This window comes from Magallana gigas, chromosome 6, assembly GCF_963853765.1.
Source record: "Magallana gigas chromosome 6, xbMagGiga1.1, whole genome shotgun sequence".
Lineage (NCBI taxonomy): Eukaryota > Metazoa > Mollusca > Bivalvia > Ostreida > Ostreidae > Magallana > Magallana gigas.
In genome coordinates, this window is record NC_088858.1 from 51,198,440 (window position 1) to 51,223,708 (window position 25,269).

The 25,269-nt window shown below is 33.7% G+C and overlaps 3 protein-coding genes and 1 long non-coding RNA gene across 5 annotated transcripts in view; 2 read left to right on the top strand and 2 right to left on the bottom strand.

The window, feature by feature from the left end:
* The window catches only part of LOC105326294 (myeloid-derived growth factor), a 125,057-nt gene that overhangs the window by 53,569 nt on the left and 46,219 nt on the right, over window positions 1–25,269 (top strand). The gene's annotated exons all lie outside the window — the stretch shown is intronic.
* LOC105326300 (transmembrane protein 196) lies at window positions 3,953–6,082 on the bottom strand. The gene is made up of 5 exons (XM_011426253.4): window positions 5,900–6,082; window positions 5,436–5,634; window positions 5,210–5,266; window positions 4,846–5,109; window positions 3,953–4,335 (listed from the first exon to the last, which is right to left on the bottom strand). Exons 2-5 carry the CDS (start codon window positions 5,583–5,585, stop codon window positions 4,021–4,023), a joined length of 786 nt encoding a protein of 261 aa, XP_011424555.2. The 5' UTR covers window positions 5,586–5,634; window positions 5,900–6,082; the 3' UTR covers window positions 3,953–4,020.
* LOC136276642 (uncharacterized) lies at window positions 14,691–16,496 on the top strand. The gene is made up of 3 exons (XR_010715187.1): window positions 14,691–14,919; window positions 15,746–15,847; window positions 15,947–16,496. It is a non-coding gene; the product is annotated as an uncharacterized lncRNA (long non-coding RNA).
* On the bottom strand, window positions 17,621–19,959 carry LOC105326311 (uncharacterized). The gene is made up of 6 exons (XM_020066389.3): window positions 19,859–19,959; window positions 19,332–19,382; window positions 18,956–19,091; window positions 18,546–18,658; window positions 17,893–17,978; window positions 17,621–17,763 (listed from the first exon to the last, which is right to left on the bottom strand). The coding sequence occupies exons 1-6, from the start codon at window positions 19,928–19,930 to the stop codon at window positions 17,661–17,663; spliced, it is 561 nt and encodes a 186-aa protein (XP_019921948.2). The 5' UTR covers window positions 19,931–19,959; the 3' UTR covers window positions 17,621–17,660.

Genomic DNA, 25,269 nt, shown 5'->3' on the forward strand with positions numbered 1-25,269 from the left:
TGGTAAAAGTTTTCGAGACAAAGCCAAATTTTTTTTGGTTTGGTTAAGTCCACGGGTTGCATTTAACAATGATGACATATGTGTGGCTCCTTCTGCGCTCGCCCCAACGGTCACACCGTAAAACATACAAATAAGATTATTTCATCAGCACCCACTGCTAAATTATTAAGCATTTACTCAACCGGATATTTCCTCGGTCATTTCCAATGTGTGGCTGTTGTCCAGAAGTGGACTTGACCGTCTGCCCAAAAATCAGCTGGCAGGCAGTTATAAAGCATCGGGCTCGGCCGTTATGACGTCATACCGCATGCTATACAAACCCGCCATTATAGGGAAAGCAGAAAACAAAATGGGAGAACTGAAACACGTGAATAACGGCGTTTTGACGATATGTATTATCGAAAGGCAATAGAGGGAGTTGTGATTGAGGAACTTAATGAAACGAAAGGGTTTAAACGATGCATGGAACTATAAATAAGACCAAATGTATCGTCGAGGAAACTCGGGTAATTCACTCCCGTTAGTTATGACGATACCTCGGTAATATTTTATCAGTATATATCAATGTGATTTAATATCATAAAACATTAATCATAATTTAATTATTTTCCCTTGTATGAATTGTGTGGGTTTTCACTTCTTAGTTTATTAACGCTTTTAGGGATATGAATGGTATGACAGATGTACGAATTTATTTTCGTACCATTAATTTGGTTAAGTATTGAGTTTATAATATTTGTCATATACACGGATTTACACCTAGCAAAAAATATTTTCTTTGATTTATTTCGATATTTTAAAGCTGCTTGGTCCGATTTTATATCGAATTTTATGCACGCTTTTAAACGATGGTTATGCTATGTATATCTATAATAATAGACATTGCAGTAGTTTTCCCAATCAAGCCAAATTTCAATGAAGAAAAATACGTACAAAATTGCTAACAAAACAAACGACATAAAAGGGTACCGCGTTATTTCGCCTCGTGTTAAAGTTCACCCCTGACGACGAGACGGTATGGTTGTATTACGACTTTGACATCGCTTTAAATAAAGGTCGAAATGATCAGACAAATTACAAATAAACATGTGTACGTTTTGTTCGCTAATATTTCTGAAGTTTGCCTTCTTTACAATCGATGCATAGCATGCGGGTTGAATAACCCCAATTATTCGGGGGACGAAACAAAACGGTTTCCTTTTCTAAACATCCCGTGATGCATTTTGGTTTGTTTTTTCGTTTGCCCAAAAAGAAATTATTTTTATTTACTTTGAATATTTCTAACTTTGAAAGGAGACTGATTCTGCTGCTGTAAATAGGAGAAAGTCCATAACTTTCTAAGATAAATGGTTTGTATAGAAAAAAAATTTGATACTGTAATAACAAAAAAATCGGACCAAGCAGCTTTAACTTATTATATTTTTAAAAATAGTAACAGATTTAATTCAGATTTGTCATGATAAGCAGATAATAACATGAAGAAAACTAATCGACCTAATACTTATTGCCGTTTCTGTTTTGTGCTGAACTTGACCCAACACGAAAGTTTCAAGCTTACCTTCTGTCAATCTGCCTGTATATATGTTAAAAAGTCATATAACCTAACAAAGTGTGGGTTTGATTTGTTAAAAATATATTTGTGTATGTTTTACCGCCATTATCATTATTTCTAAAAAGAGATATCTGTTGAAATTTGGAGCAGTTGTACTATAAAATAACTCTAAAGGATAACAATTTCATTTAACTACAAAATTTGATTTCGTTCTAATATACCTTCATCCTTATTTTGTTTCAGCCATAATTTGCAGTACAGCTTCCATTTCTGATGTTTTGATTAAAGCAAATCCATTAAGAGTAAAAGTATAAGATGCTGATATAATGAAACGATTTCTCGAAAGTTTAAGACTCAATTGAAGCATTGAGCTCAAACAACAATTTACTTTATGTTCAAGAATATTTGCCTATAACGGAAGTCAGTGTAGAGAGTTTTATGAGGTGAAATGCATTTGTATTATCTTTAGTTATTTACTGCAAATAACTTTCTTTGAAAAATACATAAGAAGTATACAAGTTTTAATTAAAAGAATCTGATAGATTTTGCCATGACATTATGCTCCAGGGCTCAATTTGTTTGAATCGATAACAGCCTGCTGCCTTAAATTGTTAATACTCTTTCTTCTTTTTTTGTCAAACCTTTACATATTATGAGGTTTGCAAAAATCGGTATTTTGTTTCATACGTATTAAACATTCTGCAATAAATATAATCCATTGAATAGTGAGTAAATGCTGTGCTTTGTAGTTTGAGAATCAATTTTTATAACAATCTTCAGAAAAAATAGCTTTTTTAAAGGTTTTCGATGCTTTTTTTTAAATTTTTTGAATTTATACTGTATATACATGTATATACATCATGAAGGTATATTAAACACAGATTCATTCATCATGTAAAAGCAGCTAGGACAGACCTTTGTCTCACTGAGCGTCCAAATGGATGGCTCTGCCGTAATCAGTAGATTTTCTCTCCGGTCTGATGTTTTTGATATTCCAGATAGAGGCTCCTCCGCGCCTTCTGTCAAAGCCCGCGTCAATCACCTGTAGCTAGGATGATGACGCGCGCCGGTGTCGCCGGTTAGTGGGCACTGATTTGTTCTCTGTGTGTTGTAATTGGCATTGTGCTATTATCATTTTCTATTCTATTATAAGGCAACAATGAAAAATCAAATTAATTGGGACAAAATGGAGTCGCTCTTTTTTCTTTCCTATTTTATGTGTTAATTACATCTTTATTGGGACCCTTTGAGATTCAACACTTGTTTCCCTCTATGTTGACGTAAATACAATTAATGATGTTGCTTTAATTAATGAAATATATACGTGCTAGGTTTTTGTCAAATCATAAAAACTACGTAATAAAACACAGAGATAACGCCCACAAGTCGTATATTAACCCTGTATGTATGTTTATTGTTGTTTAAATGTATAACAATTGTAGTTGCCAATGGTATAAGACGGTGAAATAATAAATTCTTCCGGTTATACATAGTCTACAGTCTTAATCAATAGTACACTCTTTCTTCAGTCTGGAACGTCAGCCGATACACTACAAATCCCTCACACAATACAAACTGAATCTTTAGTTACTGGAATGGAACTTAATATTTAAATACTTAGTAAGCAAACACACGTGCACCAAATAACAAAATATCCGCATTTTTTAAAAAAAAGTTTTTTTTCATATAGCGAGAATAGGATATACCCATTAGACTTTAACCAGAGACCACAAAACTTGAGCAAAATTAAAAAACAACAAACAAACAAACAAACAAAAAACCAAAAAAAAAACACCAAAAACCTCGATAAAACTAGATAATTGTCGGGATTTTGCATAAGTTGTTGATCAAATTAATGTCCTTTTCAAAAAAGACCAATGTAATGACGCCTATATTATATGAAAGATTCTTTAAAAAAATTATCCACTCTTTATTCACTACCGGGTACATCTTAGAATAGATAGATTTCATATTTTAAACGCATTGTAGGAGAGAAAATGATTGCAATAGTCCACAGAAATTTAATTCCATTAATTAGAGTTCCGGTACAGTTCTCCGTAAAGGAGTCGTGGCACTGGTCCCTGCAGTACTAATATGTCTTGTGAAAGCTAAGGTATGTAGGGTTGAGAATGATCTGAAAATTTCTTAGTGATATTATCGCATCTTTTTGAAATCGCAACGGGATCATGTTTGGTAAAAAACAAACCACGTTTAGAACAGTTTTTTTAAACCTCTTGTTCATTGGTTCAGCTAAATGAACCAAGATTACAACTGGATCGTTATGAGGATATTAAATCAAATTGAATTGTAATGGGTTAGACAGCCTTCACTATTACATTCCAATCGTAAAGTAAGCCTTACAATCCAAACGTTCTGATTGATCACACGAGTGTTCATTGGTTCTTTAAAAACCATTTTATTTCATCAAACTTAATACTGCAAGAATAGAAATCTTATCACAACTGTTATCACTGCTTGATTTCTAAATAAATATAGGAGCCGTCAACTCCATTGTTTGAATCACAGCCTGAGTTTGAATTCTCCAATTCTGGGGTATTAATTTTGATGACTGGAATCGAGGCCGGACTGCTTCCGCCACTATCCATGTACGTGGTGGCGCTCGAGTCGTAGCTTTGATAGTGCTGCCCCCTACCGGTACATAATACGGACGGATGATCGAGCTCGCCCACGCCCGGATCCTCGGTGGACAAGTCTATGCCGCTCTCCTCGAGACTACTAAAGTTGTCCTGGATATTTGTAAACGTAAAAGGAGAACCATTGTCCTGTACGTGAAAAATGTGTTATTGACTGTGTGTACGCTTAGCACATTGAAAAAAAACACAGGAAAATGAAAACAATAAGAGATTGCGTTTTCTGATCATTTTACTTGTTTTAGATCTATTGCTACACAGCAAAACGTAAATGACTGAACAGGACCTGGTACAAACATTGATCATAATAACTCAGGTAGAAATATGAAAAAAAGTATCTGTAGATAAATATTTGATAAGATTTAGAATAGAATATCTCAATCTATCTGCCACAACAATGGGTTACATGATTTCGTTGTCTAAGGTAACACTGGCGTAACAAAAATATAGCAAAGAAATCCGGAAATCTAAATTGCCATCTAACTAACTATACATTGGTAAAAGAACCTAGTAGACAGTCATTAATTGATTAAACGAAGCACCATACACTGTAAATAGAACTTAGTTGTATCAAATTGCAGTGTCTTTGGCACTGTCTAACAGAGGCTTGGTAACCACCACTATGTCTTTTTGTCCAAGTACCTTAATATGGAACATTCCCTCTCGTTGTTGGCACATTTCCTCTTTGGCGATTTTGGCGACACGGCAACTGAGGAGAATGGATAGAATGCAAATGAGACACTCGACCCCAGCGGTTCCCATGGCGATAATGATCAGAGGGTCCTTGACCTCTTTCTGAAAAGTGCTGCCATCCGTGGCGTGATTTTGGAGACCAACCCGTAGAAGTTGGAAACTTACGAACGTGGTCACCATAGAAACGGCAGCTATTGCAATAAAACACATTATCTGCAAAAAAATTAAAATATAGATTTCAAATCTATAGAATATCTCGATTTTTATTATTTATTTGATAACAGATTTATTTTTTATATTAAAAAACATTTACCACATATGATGTCTTTCTTTTGGCACAGAGTATTCCAACAAGCCCGGTAATAAAAAACTGCACATGAGAACAAAAATATTTAATTACTGAAGTTTCCTGTAATTGAAACAATTTCATCTACCTTTTATTTAACGAGAGATAATAAAGAAGAAAAAGAGACATTAAAAAATTATAGTGTCCAAGTTTCTTAATATTCTGAAACCAGGCAGACATAGGTAAGACTTACTATGCCACCGCTCCAGATAGGTGACACGCTGTGTGCCAGCCAGACTTCCGCCTGGATGCTAAGAATGACCCCGAGACACACACTGAACACTCCCAGAAAGATGTGACAGCCTGAGGCACAGAAAACCAGGATTAGGTCCCAACGAACCATGGCGACAAGCAGGTGCGAGATCACGTGGATTAACGTCCAAGGAAGCAACCTGACAAAAGAACGGAATCTGAATTGTCATCTCAAAATTAAAACCTTTGTAGAAGAACAGTAAGAGAAATAAAGACCAAAGAATACAGGGCGCGGTCAGGATTGTGAATGAGAGATGTATCATGATTTAGGATAACATATTTCAAGAAATTCTAAGATGAAATTGCTGGAATTTGTAAAGAAGCAAGTAGTTGCGTTTGAACATTTTTCTTATAAATTGAACACAGCATACTTCTCAGTTTCAATAACACAGTCTGTTAACTTACCCATGTTGCGTGTATTCCGTATTAACAGTCCAGTTCTAATTTTACCCTGTTCTTCCACAAACGACACGGATTGGTATTAACCTGATTGATTTCAAAGTATCCATGTTATAAAGCTTCAATTACGTCAAACTCGAAAGGCCAGTCACTGGCTGCTAGAGGCTCCTAACCATAAGAAATCCAATATTGGACGGTCTTGGAGCTACCTTACAAATGCATGGCAGTATCGATCGGTCTTCAACTCTCTATTGATCGTTTGGTTGCAAACAGTCTCAGCAGCGTGGCTGGGACGGGTTATTATATTGTCTACTGCACAGAATGAACAGAGGGAAAGGGAAAAATCGATGGTGTGTATGTATGTCCAAACTGTTTAATCATTGTCTTAAATTATCATGACTGTTTGCCATGTCCAAATATTGAAAGTTAAGAAATAACAGAAGATGTAAGGTATTGTTGACTTGAGTGATATTACCGTGAGAAAATTACTCAGCTCATCAGGCCGTGTTACACAGCAATAGAACGCACTGGTTAAAAGAATATGAAGCTCTACACATGTAAAAAAAACATCACATAATTGTAACTTAAAATAGAGAAATAGCAAAGGGACGTTCTACATCACTAAAGAAGATGGATAAGGCGTGTAAAATGCCTATACACGGTCGGACAAGCTATTGAAAAATCAAAATATCAATAAATCTGATATTTCTTTTTTAAAATCATTTAAGACAATAAATATTTAACATATAATTGTTTTTAAACCTATAAATAGGTTAAATACTTGGAATATGTTGACTCAAACAGGCGTAAACGTATCAAAACCTGCAAATAGTGTCATTTTTTAAAACTTCAATGCATTTTCTTTTACAGAGTAGGTCTGTGCTCCGTATTTTTCTCATAGTCTCAATAAGGCCTAATGAAAAACAAATAATAATTCAATAATAAAAAAAAAAAAACGCGGAGAGATCACCCACTATATAGTTAAAAAAAAACGTGGAGAGATGATCCAATATATATTAAAAAATAGCATATTGTACCCCAACAATTCAACGTTTTGAAAAAATAATACAAGTCCGTAAATTCGTGGCCAAAGTCACACATAATATTTAAACAACTTATTTTGTTATTTCTGAAATGGCTCAGTGGTTAGAGTACCTGACAAAAGCTTACCTTATATTTATAGGGTTCTTAAGTTATGGGTTCGATACCACTAAAATTTTAGGCAATATTTTTTCTTATCTTTTGTTAAATATATTAAAAACTGAATATATTTAGAAATTGTGCTTTTGCAAACTTGTTTTATAATATATTTGAATAGATTTAATTCGGAAAATAAATTCAAAATTGTATTTCATGACTAAAACGAATGGACATTTACGCCATTTTATTCCCCCATCTTCTTTCTAGGCTTTTATTTGATTTTTGGAGAAATATTTTTTTTTACTATTCTTGATTGAAAACTTTATCCTGTTATGAGCTAAATAAAGTAAATTTAGTAAGCTTGAAACATTTCTTTTGATATTTTGCCAACGTATAAATTGACATTTTTACACAATTTATCCAAATTTACAAAAGCATACGTCAACCAATCAATCAATCAACCATTCAATCGATCAGGTTTTGTAATTAGATGACCATTAGAAGACGTGAGTGGTATTGTTTTGGGTTGTTGACTGAGAAATTCCACATCTGGTTGGTTTTTAAATTATCGTATTTTGGTCACTATTGAGCTATTTGGAAAACAATCTCTGCAATTTTTGTGCTAGATAGCTTGCGAACCACTCCTCAAATACATACCAGACATTTCTGTGCATATGTAACTCGTATTTGATACTGTGATACAAGTAAAGCCATCTAATGTATAACTGACTGAAATATGAAGTAAAGAAGGAAATCATTATGAAGATAAAAATGCTGCTTATAAATTTTTTTTTTTTAAAGTTGTGTCTATACAGTGTATCAATAACTAGACGGGGCGGAAAAGGTGGATTATATCAAAAACTAATATTGACATGTATTTGTTGTGATATAAGGGGACAATTCAAACCTTATCAACAGGGTGGATTGGATGGGGTTTTATATCAGCAACAACTTGTTCCTCTGCCTTGTAGGTACAATCACAGATTGGCAATGCTCCAATTTCATTCAATTTAATTTTACTTTTCAAAAGGTACAAAAAGTACGTGTCCCTCTGCTAGACCCAGATGTGTCGAAGTGTTATAATTTTGTTTATGAAACGTTTTAAAGCGATTCCTCAGACAAACACATAGAACAATTCGGGCTTTCAGCATTACTTATCGATGTATTGATTCAGCAATCCAGACTCCAGCAGAGTTCGGAACGGGAGATATAAGTCCGGATATACCCACAGGAAACAAGATATGATAATACTCAACGGAACAGGATGGACCAACAAGTCAACAGTCAATGGCATCCATGCCAGGACATTATATCATACTGCACCAAGTGTTGTTTTTTTAGCTGTAATAATTGTAAGAACTTCTATCTTCATTCTTTTTTCTCTCACCAAAACACTCTTAATTAAATACAACGATTTGTTTTACTCGGTAGTACTAACGTGCTCGTTCATTGACACTGACCATGTATGGATAATATGATTGTTGGACGAACGGCCTTGGCACTGACACCCATGGATGGAGGATAGAAGTGAGAAATCCCTTTAGTGTTATTATTTATAACTCTTTATTATATATGCACATTGTATTTTTACATTTCAGTTTAATTAAAAATGTATAAAAAAAAAAAGATGTTGTTTTTTTTCTTTAGAACCATACGTTAAAATAGCAGTTTTAGGGTAAAACAGAAAATCAACATTTTTTTTACTAACGCTCAGTCAAAATTGCAGAAACGTTTTTAAAAGTCCAAACCATTATATTTGAATTTAAATTGACACCAGAGAAAATGTTGTTGAATTAATAAATGAAAGCGTATAGATTTCTGTTAGAATATTCATTTTTAGACACATGTTTCCTTCATTATTCCTTGCTTTAAATTAAAAATGTGTTTTATTTATTTCTAAAATATTGATTATATATGATTTTCTGTTAAAACCCTCTCCAAGTTATTAACTGGCAATTTTGTCTGTTTGATGAAACCAGACTGCTTTTTGCATATCGAAATTAATTATTTTTACACATTTAGTCTTCTTGGAAGTTGGTACCATAACGTAAAAATCTTTATAACTGTGCGCATTTCGGAATTTGGAATTTATATTTTGACATTGCATGTTTTGTTACGGTAATTACCTTACATAGCTACCAAATTTCTTAATTTAAATGCAAACAAAATTAGTTTGTCGGGAATAAGATATCTACCGTATTTGGCAAAGAAACTATCCACACAAAAGGCTCCACAACAAAGCTTTATTTTTAATAAAAGACATAAAGCATTTAGGATTTTATGTGATGCCATTACGAAATCACGAATAAAAGATTCACTTCCTTAAACATTGTCAACACTACAACAAACATGTCATTTTTCAGCAAATATTCACATGTTAATTTCATCAAAGAACATCTCAAAAGTACATTTGGACATGCTTGTAATATCAATTTTATCGCAAAAGCAAAAAAATAACTGTACGTAATAGTTCCCCAAAATCTGATGGTTGTAATAAACACACGATACTAAAGCCACGAATTTTATAATGTTACCTTGAATAACAATGATTTAAGTTTTCAAACACCCAATCAGCACGACAAAGGTGCATTAAAAAGATATAATGCAATGAAGAATGCTTGACCGCATCAGGGTAGCCGACCCACCCAAGATGCATTTTTGTCCTGTCCTGCGTTCTGGGGGGGGGTATCAAATAGATCCACTCATTTTCAAGAGGAATGATGAATTCATTAAAGTGAAAGCTGAAAGGAAAAGGAAGATGCAAAGACGATCAAAACATTTCCCAGCATCCCTCCACATGACGTCATTTTTCTCCTTTGTCTCTTCCGTTTTCTGGTCCCGTCTTTGTAAAAAACAGATGACATTTTTGATACATTGAGGAACAGGTTTCACCGATCTGCGATGTATTCGAAGCCCAAAAATGGTGAATATAATAATGAAGGCGGAAAGAGACACATTTGATACGAGAAGGTAACAAATCAGAGAAATGGTTGGCTTAGAGGTCTGCGGAAGGTTTTCGGACACAAGAGTCAAAAAGACGATGATTGCTAAATGAACAGAGAGAGCATAGGCTATTCTGTCACCGTGTGCCACAGGAATGACAAAAACAAAGATGTTGAGAATACCTAGCATCAAAACAGGTAGCAACATGTTCACAAGGAAAAATATGGATCTCCTCCTCAACTTTACGACGAAGTGAACGTAATCCAGGTTATGTTGAGAGTGCGAATAAGCATACGTGTCAAGTATGTCCCAAACACCATGGGGTGAATAATATTGCAGATTCACTTTATCCGAAAGCATTTTGAAGCTCATCTGCGTAACAGAATATCCCCATGTGACATAGGTCATTCTACAAACCTGAACGTCAAACGGAAAGTTTTCAACGTCCACATCACAAACAGTTTCAATGACGTCACCTGGATTCCAAGAGGCATGTCCGGAAGAAGAGAAATGAATTATCATTTCGTCATTTCCAAGATTGTGGTGAATGGCAAATGAGTTTGTCAGTAAGATTGCAGGTTTCCAAACTAGATTTTGTGGTAAGAAAAGACTATGGACATTGTTGAATTTTTGGGAATCCCATTGTATTCTCGGATCTGACCAAGATATGTAGAAAAATCCAATGACGGAGAATTTACCGGTTAGTTCGTCTAATTCGTTTATATTCATCATACTGAACTCGATATTTATCTCTATAGGTTCGTGCAAACTCACACACGGCCGTACATGTCTATTGTATCCTCCCATAACGGAATTAAAAACGGATTCCTCCAACCGGCAGAAGGATGTGTTTCGAGGGACTGCCCTTGATGCAAGAAAAAGCAACGACAGAAAAAAAAGAAGAAGGGTACACATCTTTACTCAATGTTTCTCTTTGCCCCAACTCACAGTCGACGAAGAGGTTGGTGCTTTTATGTACTCGTTATCAGAACTGTTGATGAGTTCCATTATCACAAATGAAGTGCTTAGGTGACAAAAGGTTCAGGAGGTAAATTATCCCGCCTTTTCGACACTTTAAGTGCTAAGAACAGATGAAATAACAGATGTGTATTTCCTATGACCATAAGAATCAAACTTCCTTTAATAACAAAGCAAGGTTGAATTTGCGTCTTAAACAAGTGACTTGTATCGGGAAATAAATACATGACTGTTAACAAGTTAGAAATTAGTTCTCAGTTCCATAACTCAAAACTCAAAGTTGCACAATAGATCATTACATTTTGAGTAAATAATATATGGTATGATGAGGATTTACAATATCATTGCAAAAATTATAAAGAAGATTTGAGATCTTTTATCATGCTATAGTAGATTTTATGGTGTTTTTATCTTTGGAAAGTAGCTTTGTATTTTTAATAAGACTGGCACTGTCAGCGAAGTTAATTGTACAGAAAAACAATATTTGATAAAAAGATATGTCAAAACACACACTTTGTTAAGATCGACATAATCAGAATAACATCATATCAATGATGTAAAGTGAATGGAATAGTACAGATTATCTGTTTAGAATGACAGATATTGTTCTACGTCAGTATATGTTAATAACAACCAATTTATATACAGTGCACAATATCTTCAGATTGAAATGTTTGGTATGTAGATGAGTGTCAGGGATAAGTCTGAGCATTACATTTTGTATTGTAATTATCCCGGAAAAGCATTGTAGTACATGTATTTTTTTTTTATCTTAGACAATACTGATCCTATAGTTAGTACTACATTCACATGCATACCACTCTTACGAAAGGAAATTGAGAGTACCACATAACATAACGATTGAACAATAGTTCATTATATGTTCATCTCTGTATGAAATGAGTTTATCATATCATATAAAGATTTATTCATAGCATATAATGAATAAACCACGGCACATAATGATCTTACGACATAACGTAATGATGTTACCACTTCATATAAAGATTTTAAAAATGAAGAGTTGAACTTTGTATCAGAGTAATGTACAAATCAATGTGTTCTCCATTACTTCATACTATGGCAATAATCATACAATTACCGTTAGAAATGCTTATAGTGACGAACTCGATTCTTAATAATAATAGTAAAATTTTAAACTTCAAAACAGGTTGCTGAAAGTATATTACAATTTACCAAAAAATTAGTACAACCAACTCGTTATTTTCTTCTTTGTGGTGTGTTTTTATGTAAACAACCAATGATGATTCATACAACGTACAATTATATTTTTGCGGCCCATTTGACGCTTGCGTCAATGTGATTTCTTGTATTACTCTTGAAATCAATATACAAGTTGTCGTTTTAGTTATTTTTCATTACAGCTCTCGGTTTATAATATCATTAATTAAATGTTTCTTAGACACTGAGTGTAACAATAAGTTAGGACTAGAGAATGGGGCCATTACGGATGACATGATATCTGTGTCCTCCTCAAAGACTGGAAAAAGCAAGAATAAAGTCCGGTATGATTGTTGTGCTGGTAAGCTTTCAATGTATGATTTTTGTACAAATTTTGATTGAAAAGAAATTACTGTAAATTTTTAAAGTAATCTCTTACATTTATTTCTTAAGAGAATATTTCATTTTGGTTCTAACTCAACGGTTGTAGTTCAATTTGAAAAATGTTTTAAACTTTCTTTAACGTATTACCTTATTGAATTGAATTGTTTATTTCGTCTGTGTGTATATATAAATATTGTTCTGCTTTAGTTAAGTTACTAGATAGAAATGTATTGGACCGCCAGTAAATAGTTCGTGAATATCGATTGCGACTGTTTCGTGATAAATAGAGTTTAAAATACAATGTTGCTAATTGTTTATATTTACATAATAGAAGACAGAAATTTCTTCGTAGGACTCTACAGAATTTGCATAAAACTGTCAACAAAAAGGGTTAAGAAACACTGTAAATTTAAAAAACAATGAAGTAGAATTTCCTTAAAGACACACACACACACACACCATAAAGAAAAGTCATTGTTACCTGCATTAAAAAGCAAATACAAAAGTGTTTAATACGAAATAAATCAAATAATATGATAGAGCAATAGAAACAATGTTATAATAAAGGATGATAGCATTGTAGAAACGCAGTTTGCAAAATACGCACTTTAAAAAATATATGCGTAAATGATTTGACAAATTCAACATAGTTCTATTTTTTAACCAAAGTCTGTTATGAATGTAGATTTGTGACTCAGTTTAAGATTAATTTTGTTACTGCAAATTAGTAAGAAAAGGCATCTGTTGGTTTTAATTCGCCTGGACAGTTAAAAGGGATGATTATGCCCCGGTGTCTTGTCCATTCTACTAGGATTACAGAAGAATGGAAGAAAAACTTGTTATAGTCATAGCCTGCTACAAACCAAGCATTCCGGAATATCCAATATCTGCTGTTCACTAACATTTTGATATATGCCTTGAGATGATCGATTATAAAACTCTGGATTCATTTGCTTGTTAGGGAAGCTATGTTCGAAAGGCGACTGATTTATCCCCCTAACATGTTATAGTCATAGTGTCTATACATACTGCTATCAGCATGCAAAGTCACTCACAGCCAAGGGTGGGTTGCGATCAGTAGATATGCCCATTTTATTTATGTTTTAAATCATGTAGGGTTTGTCAAATGCAGAGAGAGAATATTCTTAAGATTCTTATAATGCCAAGCAACAATATATTCGAAAAGCATCTTTACCTTCACAAGTCTGTCTGACATTGATACCTTAAGATCAGACCATATCATCTCCATTCCATTTTCTTAGGATGCATGGATTATCGATGGGAATATCAACACATTCTAGTATATATCCATGAATATGTCCATCTGCATTTGCAGCTATGATCTTAAAATTCTTTCAAAATTTGCATGTACGTAATTTCATAGATCAAAGTAGCAGCTTTCTCCATCATTTTAAAATTTTACACAAAGTGTGTAAGCAGCATCTCCAAATAATCAATAACTTTCTGGTAATGTCAGTCAAAGACTTTAGACACCAAACATAAAAACATAGATGTATGATATTGCATATGCCTTCTTGAAAGAATTGAACGTCCCTGAAATGTGAAAAATGAAAAGATTTAAAATTTCAATATCAACAATTCATCCTGTGAAATATTTGTTGTCTTTTCAATTGTTTAATTTTGATCCTATTAATTTAATTTGATCCATTGATTGTGATGGCTACGAATACAATAATAAGATTCCGTAAAACAAATGGTCAAGCACGCCAAGGGTCTATAAAGTATGGAAAATATCCATTCTCAAAATAACTATAGTTGCAAAATCGTCTTAATAAGCAGTTTAAATATAAAAGTTCTATATGCATCATTTAGAATTTGCTTCCTTCTTTTTTCGTAAAAAAGCAGTTTAAATATAAAAGCTCTATATGCATCATTTAGAATTTGCTTCCTTCTTTTTCGTAAAAAAGCAGTTTAAATATAAAAGCTCTATATGCATCATTTAAAATTGGCGTCCTTCTTTTTTCGTCAATAAAAAATACTAATAGTTTAATAAAAATTTGCCCTTAACCATCGCTTTACAAAAAGGTATATGATCAGTCCTGAACAGATCAAATGTAGTTTTGTATATTTTATTTATGTTAATAAGCTTGCCTTCGGTGATATTCGGTGAAGAGTTGTGGTTGCCTTTAAGATATACGTGAACGTCTAGATTCTTTTTATGCAAAGGAGAAGACAATGGAACATGGTGTCCAGAATCTAGTGACAAGAATTTAAATTGAGAAGTAAGATTTCCTCGACTAATGGCTGTGTCAGGCCTTAACTTCGAACACCCAAGTCAGAAAGATGTATACACCTACCCAAACATGTACATGAAGACTTTACAGCTTAAGTTTATTTCCGCTTTAGATCCTCTTCGAGAGTGGAGAAGTTATACAAAGGTAAAAGAAAGCTTCGAGATTATCTGATGTTTTTATTTCTGTGTTTTATTCTAGATTTTCTGTCATTTGATTGTCTTCTTATATTGCAAAGTAAAAAGTCTATGAAACGAAAAATCGTCGAAAATGATAAATGATTAACGTGCAACGTCGTTATGCATTGTTTTAAAGAATATTCTGTAAAGCGTCGAAATGTTGAGAGAATCAAATGCCCGTACTCAATTAATCTTTTGTTTTCTAATTTTTGCATACTTTCTATTTCTTTAGTTGATGGACTAAGGTGTTTTTAAATAAATATTTTATAAACCAAATTAAATAGTACTTCAGATATCTATGTCTTACAGGGCCTTCCGTCAATATACAACTCTACTATTTTCTACAATATTGGAGTAGACCAAATTGAATATATGGTGACCGATGTAATTAGAATTTATCCAGAGACCTGTGAGGGATTAGCCTGGTTTAGGATGGAGATAATCGGTTGTGATCCAAAAGGTGACTTAAAAATTCTTTGACCTAAGTACTTTCATCAGGAACTTCAGGACAGTATCCCCCTCCACCCGCCCAGATATTTAGAAATCCGATGTACTTGATTTTTTTACGATTGAATTTCTTTGTTTTAAAGCACATGTGCTTTAATTAAGGACATATATGCGCCTATTTTGTGTTTCAAAACCCATACAAGAAATATAACATTCCAATAGGATAACTATTAATTTGTATGAATTTACCTTATCTCACAGAATATACAATTTATAAGAATTGTTAGGATTAATACCAAGCACACTGCAAGAAATACTTGTAGACAACTGAAGTTTTATCTTTGTAGTTCTCTGTCCCAAAGAGTTTTGTCATAACGGGGGAGTATGCTTAGGCATGAATGTATGCAGATGTATGCCCGGCTTTTATGGTATCGACTGCCATTTACCCGGTGAGATATCTCTCATTAAAACTCTTTGAATGGGTTTATAGTTTTAAAGAATTTAGCTTGTATTCTGAATCATATCTATTCGGTTTTTCTATTTAACAGCATTACAGATTATCCATCTTAACTGGGAAGTCACACAGAAAACTGATAACACCATATATACAGCCACGGGTATCAACTTGAGCATTTATGGACACGTAACAATGGAACCAAGTGATCTCGATAATGGACGCGATGTACATATAACCGAAAACGGATTTGTTACTGTAAACAGTACTGGATTCAACTTCTGTCTGGCGGATATAAATACGTGCTCTTCGGGCTTCACTTTTATCTTGAACGTAAAATTCAGCTATCTTCTTGATGGTACATACATTCTTTCAAGTGGTGGCGATCTGCAAAATCACACAGGAATATCCCTAAAATACGAAAACCAACAACTGCATTTTATCGTTACGACCTCTAGTAAAAGATGGGTCATATCTGTAAATACATTGTTGATATTGGACACTTGGCACAAAATCGAGCTCTCCTGGAGCCGAGCATTAGGTTCGTCTCTTTACATTGACGACTTTCTTGTAGGTTCTGTAACTATGTCAGAGACTTTCATAGCTACCACGACTAAACCTCTTGCATAAGGATTTGGCTTTCACCAGCAAATTAATTTATCTATGATGGTCAATCAAATTGATGCCTTCAACTCTCCTAAACACAATCTCATTATAAATGGAATTACCTTTGGTACCTGTAGGTTGTTACCGTTGTTTTACTTGTAATTCGGTGCCCTACCAGATAGAATATACCTTAAGAGTCCTTCATAATACATGTCCTAATTACGTAGATATATTGATACTTATCTTACGTCATTATCATTACAAACTTTTATAGTAATGTTCAATGACAACGGCACCAACTGTAACGAACGCAACAAATTTAAATGATTCAATATCAAAACCACAATCACAACAACCAATGACTCAAGAGATATCACCTCAACCACTGATCATGACATTTAAACCGCATCCAACACTAAAAAACGCAAAACGTCACACTGACAACAACCCTATTGACAACACAACCGCCAACAACAGCCCCACCACCAGCTACAACAAAAATTTATAACGCATTCACTTACAACACAGCGTCTGACAACTCAACCGAAAACGCCACCAACAACACCTCTTTTAGCAACTCAAACGTTAACAACGTCATGAATAACAACGTCAAGACCACAACAATATATCAACAAACAACTTCACAGAAACCATTATAAATACAGCAACCAATAATACCACAACAACCAACAATACCAAATAAACCAATAACAACTAAGGAAAACAAAACATCCCATCAATCAACAACCAACACAACCGTCAACAACACAGAAACCAACAATACAGCAACTAACAACACCACATCAACCAACAACAACAACAACACATCATCAACAACCCAAGTTTAACAACCCAAACGTTAACAACGTCATGAATAACAACGTCAAGGCTCACAACAATTTATCAACAAACAACTCCACAAAAACCAAAAACAACCACACAGCAACCAACAACAAAAATACAGCAACCAACAACCCAGTAACTAACAACATCACAGAGACCAACAACACCACAGAAACTAATAACACGTAAAAATTATGAGTTAGCATTCCGTCTACTTGGCAAAAGATTTCAACTTTTAATCACATGGTCTGGTATACGGTACAAGCGTCACTATTCTTTTGAAATAATGGCCATGAAGTTATTGTAATTAAAAGCTGTATGTTTTGAATTTATTTAGGGTGTCTTTTTAAAAAATATGATCAACATGGTACAAAGCAAAGACCATCTGTGTCGCAGGAATATCCAGCTGTGCAGTTGTTGCATATCCCTCCTCGCAAGTAAGGCCTCTCGTTTGGGTTTCCTCTAAAATAGCAAAGCAGAAGTCATAAATTAAGATGTGTGTTGTCATGATGTTGGAACCCACTAATAAGTAAGGTGAAAAACATGCTTTGTTTCAATTTTTACACCCTGTGTTCTTTGAAGTTTCAGTACCTTGGCGCATAATTACAAACGGTGAACACGTTTGACCCGCACATAGCCTGACCACATCCAATGAACTCTGTCTCTGCTCGGACCACCTTTTCATAAAAAGAATCAGGACTAAACAATGAGAACAAACTATTACATAATATATTATGAAAACAAGAATTAAACGATTATTGTGGGAACTTTTAGTCAACTATTGAAGTGATTTAATTTCAGTTTTTTGCAGTCCTGAAACAGAATTAAACGTCACAGAAGGCAGTTAATGGATAAAATATCAATATCGCGTCAGAGTGGGTAGGTACCAAATCGGCCAATTAAATCGCCTCTTTTATAAACTGCAACCCATGATTCGACCTGTTTAACTGTTAAATCATATAGTGTCATCACTTAACGCATCGCTATATAAGTGTATACTCTCAATCGAGATTTGCCATAAAGGATAATACTTGTACATCTAAGTTAAATATAATTTTATCAAATAACCAATAAACAATTGAAAAAAATTATTTAATAGTTTAAAAAAATCATTTCCTTTGAAAATCATCCTGCAGTATTCGATTTACTTTTTATTTTATCCCCTAAAGGCCACAAACCTCCTATTACAGACTTTCGAGTTAACAATGCACAAAAAAACGATGCCATTAATAGCGGGTACATACCTGTTTAAATTTTTCGCAATAACCTACATCTATGCACGTGTTGGAGCTGTAATGGTAGCTGAAAACTTTGCTCCAAGCATTGACTACTCCCTGGTCTTTTATCATATTGTAGTCTGTGGTCAAGTGAAACAATGATATTGGTGATAAGGAGTCTATAAAACTATGTATTGTGTGTAAATAGGTTTTACATATTTAACTATTATGCATAATTTATTATATTCATTTTTGACCTCTTGAGTTGAAATTTTTCGTCATTGTGATAAAATAATTTGTTTTATGTGAGAAAAAAAAAAGTAATTCGTTTTGGCATTATTTACAGTTAACAGTTTTCCTTTCACTTAAACCTATTAACAAAATCCCTACAGTTTTCAGAGCGAAACTTTTGAAATCAAATTAATCGATATCATTACTTTCGATGGTGGTAAAGTGGATGTTTTCGCCCACATCCTTGAATGTCTTGGACAGTGTGGACAGGTTGGGATTGGTCTTGTTCTCGCATCTCTCGGCGTGGGCTTGGGCAATCATCTGGAGTTCTGGGCTTAGTCTCTTTTAACAAATTAGATGGTTCTTTATTTCAATCAAATTTTCATGATTTTTCGATTGCAATAGGCGTGTTCAACAAGAAAATAAGCGAATTATACAGGTGCAATGTCTACATTAGCACGGATAAAATTAAAAAATAAAATTTCAACATATCTGTTTTTTAAAATTACGTTCTCATTGATGTATATTAAGCATACTGTTTACTTTCAGAGGTTAAAGATATGTAAAACTTGAAATACATACAACTTTTTTCATATTAGATGCTCCTGTGTTTGACCGCTTCGTATTGTGAAGCTGAAAATCCAACAAATAAAAGTTTTAATCGTTTGAAAAGTCATGTATGTACGATGCTGAAATTTTAAAGTATCTTAAAACTGCGGTGAGTTATTTTCAAATTCGCTCTCACTACCATTCTGTTACAAAAGTAGGAGCAATCCTTTACAAGATATAACTAACTTTCAAAAGAAACAGGTTTTAATTTTGAGGAAAGAAATTTGACGATAAGAATTGAAAAAAATTTGTGTAAAACCACTGTGCTATTTTCTACTTTTACATCATAAAAGTTGTATGACATGAATTCATAAATAAGCGATATTTCCTTTTCTAATATAAAAATTTACCCTAAAGTCATTACTTGGTACCAAAACTAATGCTTCGTTTCATAACTAAGCTTGTCAGGTCATTGAATAGAAGTTTTTAAAAGGCATCAGGATAAAACTTTCACAAGCCTGAATGCATTTTACATACGTTACGTATAAAACTTTACAAACCTTTACAAAGTCAGAGGAGACATGGTAGGATAGAGAGACTGTAACCAGGAGAACCACCCACAGGCTCGACATCTTGGAGTTTATCAAACTCTGTAAACCAACTAGACTTATATCAGACACGAATCAATTAACCTGTACTCAATGGTTATACCGTGGGCATCACCTACTCACGTGATGACAGCGACGATAGCGAAGATGGCTGATGATTAAAGAAAGATTACGTTTAATGTAGGGTGTGATTGCAGTGTTTATTTTTAATTGTCAATTTTTGTTTTACTAAAAGTACAATGATTAGTTTTCAAATTCAATTATATTTTACGACAACTTAAATGGATATATAGAAGTGCTCACATAAACATGAGCTGGGACTTTCGGAAGGATGTAACTTTCTTGTGCTCATGAAACCAAGCTGTATAATATCGACCTTTTTCCCTCTAATTTTCGAATTAGTCTTTTAATATTCATTTACAATTTTATTTCTATTTTAACTTCCTGCTCTGTTGTGAAATTAACGGTGTTTCAATTGAACAACTCAGCATAAAGTCGGACTGGTGGCAGTGAGTTCAATGTACATGTATTTATAACTTTAAGCCAATGACTGGACAATTAACAATGATTTGACCCCGCCATTTTTCATGGATTTGACTCAAACTATCCGAAGTTCCCAGCTCTTGTCATTCTCCATGTAATGTAAAATTTCATGTAAGGATCTGGCCAGTGACAGTCATCAATTTTCTTTATATTTCAAACATGGACACAACTATGTGTAAAATGAAAAAATACACTAAAAAAATTGGTTGCTAGGGGTAAATATGTCCATGTTAACCGATCAAAGATGTTGTCCACTAATATAAACTATCAAAGACATAAAACAACATTTGTTCTATTGCCAATTTTATGCCAGACACAAATACTTTTAAAATATTACCCTGGAAACCATTAAAAAAATTGGAAATTGGTTTCTTACGATTTTTAATAGTTGAACTTTTATACTTTAAATTTACATCCCTATCAATGTCTATGCAATACACAATTTATTTAAGACAATTGACTGACTGACGTTGCTATGGTAACATGGCAAAGAAATAGGAAGGCTGATGATTTCGGTTTGCTCACTTTGCTGTATTTCCTGATTTTAAAGAAGTTGTTTTTGTTGTAACTTGTAAAAATATGACTACATTTTCATTATACATAACAAAATGATTTGTTATGCATCAAAAACGTGTGGTTGCCGTGGAAATTGAAGTTGCTAAGAAAATCACGCAGAAATTCTTACTTTTTGAAAAGTCAATAGCAACGGCAAACTATTTTTAGAAAAGTCACAATATGTTCTCAAATATCAGGATGCCATTTTTACATCTTTACCCTCTGTCACCGTGGCCACAAAGCAACAAACATTAAAGTCTATCAAACAGTTAAGTATAAAAAAATTGGCCACTGAATTTTGATTCTTACATAGGATTGGTCTAAAACGGCTCTATCATTAGATGCACCTATCCAAACTCAATTGTGAGATAGAAACTTATTGAGAATCCGCCATCATGTATCCATAGATATTTTAGCACAAATGAAAATATATCTTTCGTAGGCCCACAACTAGATTTGCCCTAATCTGAACCCATTGAATTGATGGTGATAAGGTAGAAACAATTCAGTCATATGCAGCAAGAATAATTGCATGTACAGTGTACTGTCTTTCAGTCATAGCTTCAAGAAGTTCATTGCATTGGAAAACAGGATATGAACCATTAACAAGAGGCCCAGGGGCCACATCGCTCACCTGAGCAACAATTGCCTTAATTCTGATCAAATTAGCATTACAGTATCAAAATATCTTGACAACTGAGTACAGTAGATCTTGCTAAAAAAAATTGAAAATCTGCCAATTTTTATCCACCTCTTATTTTTTTGGTAAATACCAAGCCCCTTTTGTTTTTGTACCTGTAAGAAGATTTTTCTCTATTCCTATATACCCCCCCCCCCCATTTCGTGGCCCCACTTTTCTCTAGGGAATAATGGTTTCATCAAACTTAAATCTGCATAACCTTTCACACTAAGTACTGAGTTTTGGACCGAAAACTGTCCCAGAATATTTTTAAAGATTTTCTCTATATATTTTTATGTAAAAATTCAAACCGCCATCACGGTCCCGCCCTACCACTAGGGACTGTGAATTTGCAAACTTGAACTACCCGAGGATGCCTCTTCACAAGTTTCAGCTTTTCTGGCCAAATAGTCGTTAAAAAGAAGATTTTTTATCCCCCAATTGTGGCCCCGCCCTACCCCCAGGGACCATGATTTGAACAAACTTGAATCTACACTTCCTGAGGATGCTTCCAATCAAAGTTGAGCTTTCCAGGCCTAATAGTTTTTGAGAAGAAGATTTTTAAAGATTTTCTCTATATATTCCTATGTAAAACTTGATCCCCCAATTGTGGCCCCACCCTACCCCCGGGGACCATGATTTGAACAAACTTGAATCTACACTTCCTGAGGATGCTTTCATTTTAATTTGAGCTTTTCAGGCCTAATAGTTTTTGAGAAGAAGATTTTTAAAGATTTTCTCTATATATTCCTATGTAAAACATGATCCCCCTATTGTGACCCCACCCTACCCCCGGGGACCATGATTTGAACAAACTTGAATCTACACTATCTGAGGATGCTTCCACTTAAATTTTTCCCCTTTTGATAGAGTCAAATAAATATAACATGTTTTACTTATTGACTCTGTTTAATTTGAGCTTTCCTGGCCTAATAGTTTTTGAGAAGAAGATTTTTTAAGAATTTCTCTATATATTCCTATGTAAAACTTGATCCCCTCTTGTGGCCCCTCCCTACCCCCGGGGACCATGATTTGAACAAACTTGAATCTACACTACCTGAGGATGCCTCCACACAAGTTTAAGCTTTTCAGGCCGAATAGTTTTTGAGAAGAAGATTTTTGAAAAATACCAACAAATTTTCAATAATTCTCCATTATCTCCCCTTTAAAGAAGGCGTGGCACTCCAATTGAACAAACTTGAATCCCCTTCACCTAGTGGTGCTTTGTGCCAAATTTGGTTGAAATCTGCCCAGTGGTTCTTGAGAAGAAGATGAAAATGTGAAAAGTTTACAACAACGACGACGACAACGACGACGACAACGACGACAACGACAGACAACGGACAAATTGTGATCAGAAAAGCTCACTTGAGCCTTTGGCTCAGGTGAGCTAAAAATGAAACGAGACTGTTTTAGATTTTCAACAACGTTCAAAATCCAAAAAAAAAATTGTTCCTGGCATTCGAAACGTCATTTCTAATTACAACACAAATTTAACACAAAATTACAAACATTTAAAATAAGTATTTTAGTTTTGTGTTACTTGTACTATAATTGCTCTTAATGTTTATATCTGCAAGTGTAATACATAATGTATTAAACTCTGACCCAAGATATCCTCGATTCTCATTTTGCTTAATTACTGGATATTCGACCCTCAGGGTTCAAATGATGTCCATTCATGAAAAAAAAAATCTAATAAGATTTCTCTTTTTGAACGCTCCCTCTAGCTTATCAGGTTTCAATACACGACTTTAGTCTGTCCCAAGTTATTGCTTCCATCACTTTTTGATGATTTTTAATAAAAATACACACACCTGTGAAAGAAATACAGTTGAAATCGATGAAAGGGAATATATCCAAGATATCTTCATTGAACAATTATCATTTTTCACTCATAAAAGTTCACAACGAAAACAAATTTCTTAAGGAAATTGATAATGGGAAATGTTTACATCTTTTTTTCCATTCGGAAGTACTCGGGATACCTCGCGCAATTTTTCAACGTTATCGTCCAGGCTTATTAATGGCTGACTTTCTAGGTTTGTTCCCGTTTTGCACACATTTGAAAATTAGGTATCGAAAAAATGTGTGCGAAACGGGAATTTGACCAGGTGTCATAATTGCTTAATTGCTATAGTCTATATCACAGTTCCTGCAAGGGCAATTGACAATGAAATAAATAAAACATATCTACTCGCAATTGATATTTACATTTATTTTATGTTACAATATAACTTGCATAGAAGCACATTTACATAATAATTGACATCCATGTTCTGGAATTTAATTTTAAACATCGATTTGGTCATCAACAATTTCATTAATTTCTTTAAACAAAAAAGATTATTGCAAAAATGTTGTGTATGTAGTGCTTTTGTTTAACTTCCTGCCTTTAGGAAGTAGATTTACACGCTACAAGTTTGAAGAGAAAATATCATATATTAGTATTTATTTATTGCTTTTGCTTACATAAATGGAGGAAATGTGTCTAGTGAAAACGCTGCTAATTATTTCTCATTTATGCTGTGGCTTGAATAATCGAAGAGAATACTATTAGACAAATTAATGTATGACGATATTATGATAAGTAGGCAATTTTATATGCTTCAAAACTGAAAATATTTTTTCACAAAATCTATCAAATGTAGACCTAATTCATACATTTTCAACCTTCTTTAGTTTGAGGTATATCGAATCAATATTTAAATTATTATTTTTGTCGGAATTTATTGAGCTGCTGATTTGAAAATCCAGAAAAGTGACCCGCAATATACAAAAGCGGTGATGTCGATCATAAGATCTACTGTCAAGGCTGGTACTTCGAAGATTGAAATATTTTGTGATAAAGGTCTGTTTCTTTTCATAATAATCTTTCTGTTGATACCAAACAACCAATTATAAACATGCGATTTACATATTTTGCATCTACAATGTAAGTTGTAAAAAGAGACACGGACTACCCCATATGACTGTCCGTGTAGTTTTCCCCTTTATCATATAATTATCCACTGAATCAGCTTCCAATTGGCCCGGGACCAGCAATTTTTCCTCAATTCATCGAGTTTATATTTAAAGTAAATGGGCAAAAATGTAAAACTCAAATCATCTAATCCTTATTTTTCTTATCAGTGAGCGGAAATTTAAGACTAAAAATTTTAAGTTGATCTTTATTTTATCAAATGAAATAAAAATTGTGATAGTTATTAGTCTAAAACACAACAAAATATCTATATTCTTCTTGTTTCATGGCACTGATGAATGAATGATAAAACACAAGCGCAGCATTGTAATAATACTACAGTTTAAGCTACTTATACATTTATGTTCATTCATATCTTAAGATATGTACATGATTAAATTGTCTTACTATGTCTACTCACTTACTGCACATTGCACATTTGAATATAATTTTATATGTATTATAATTTGTATTCCGATGAGTTGTAAAGCTCAAGGATAATAAATTGAATTGAATTGAATAAAACACAAGTAAAAATCCAGGTAAAATCTTTGACTGAAAGCAGAGTCTGACTATAATTGCTATCACAACACAATTCACACCTATTGTTCTATACCCAATTAT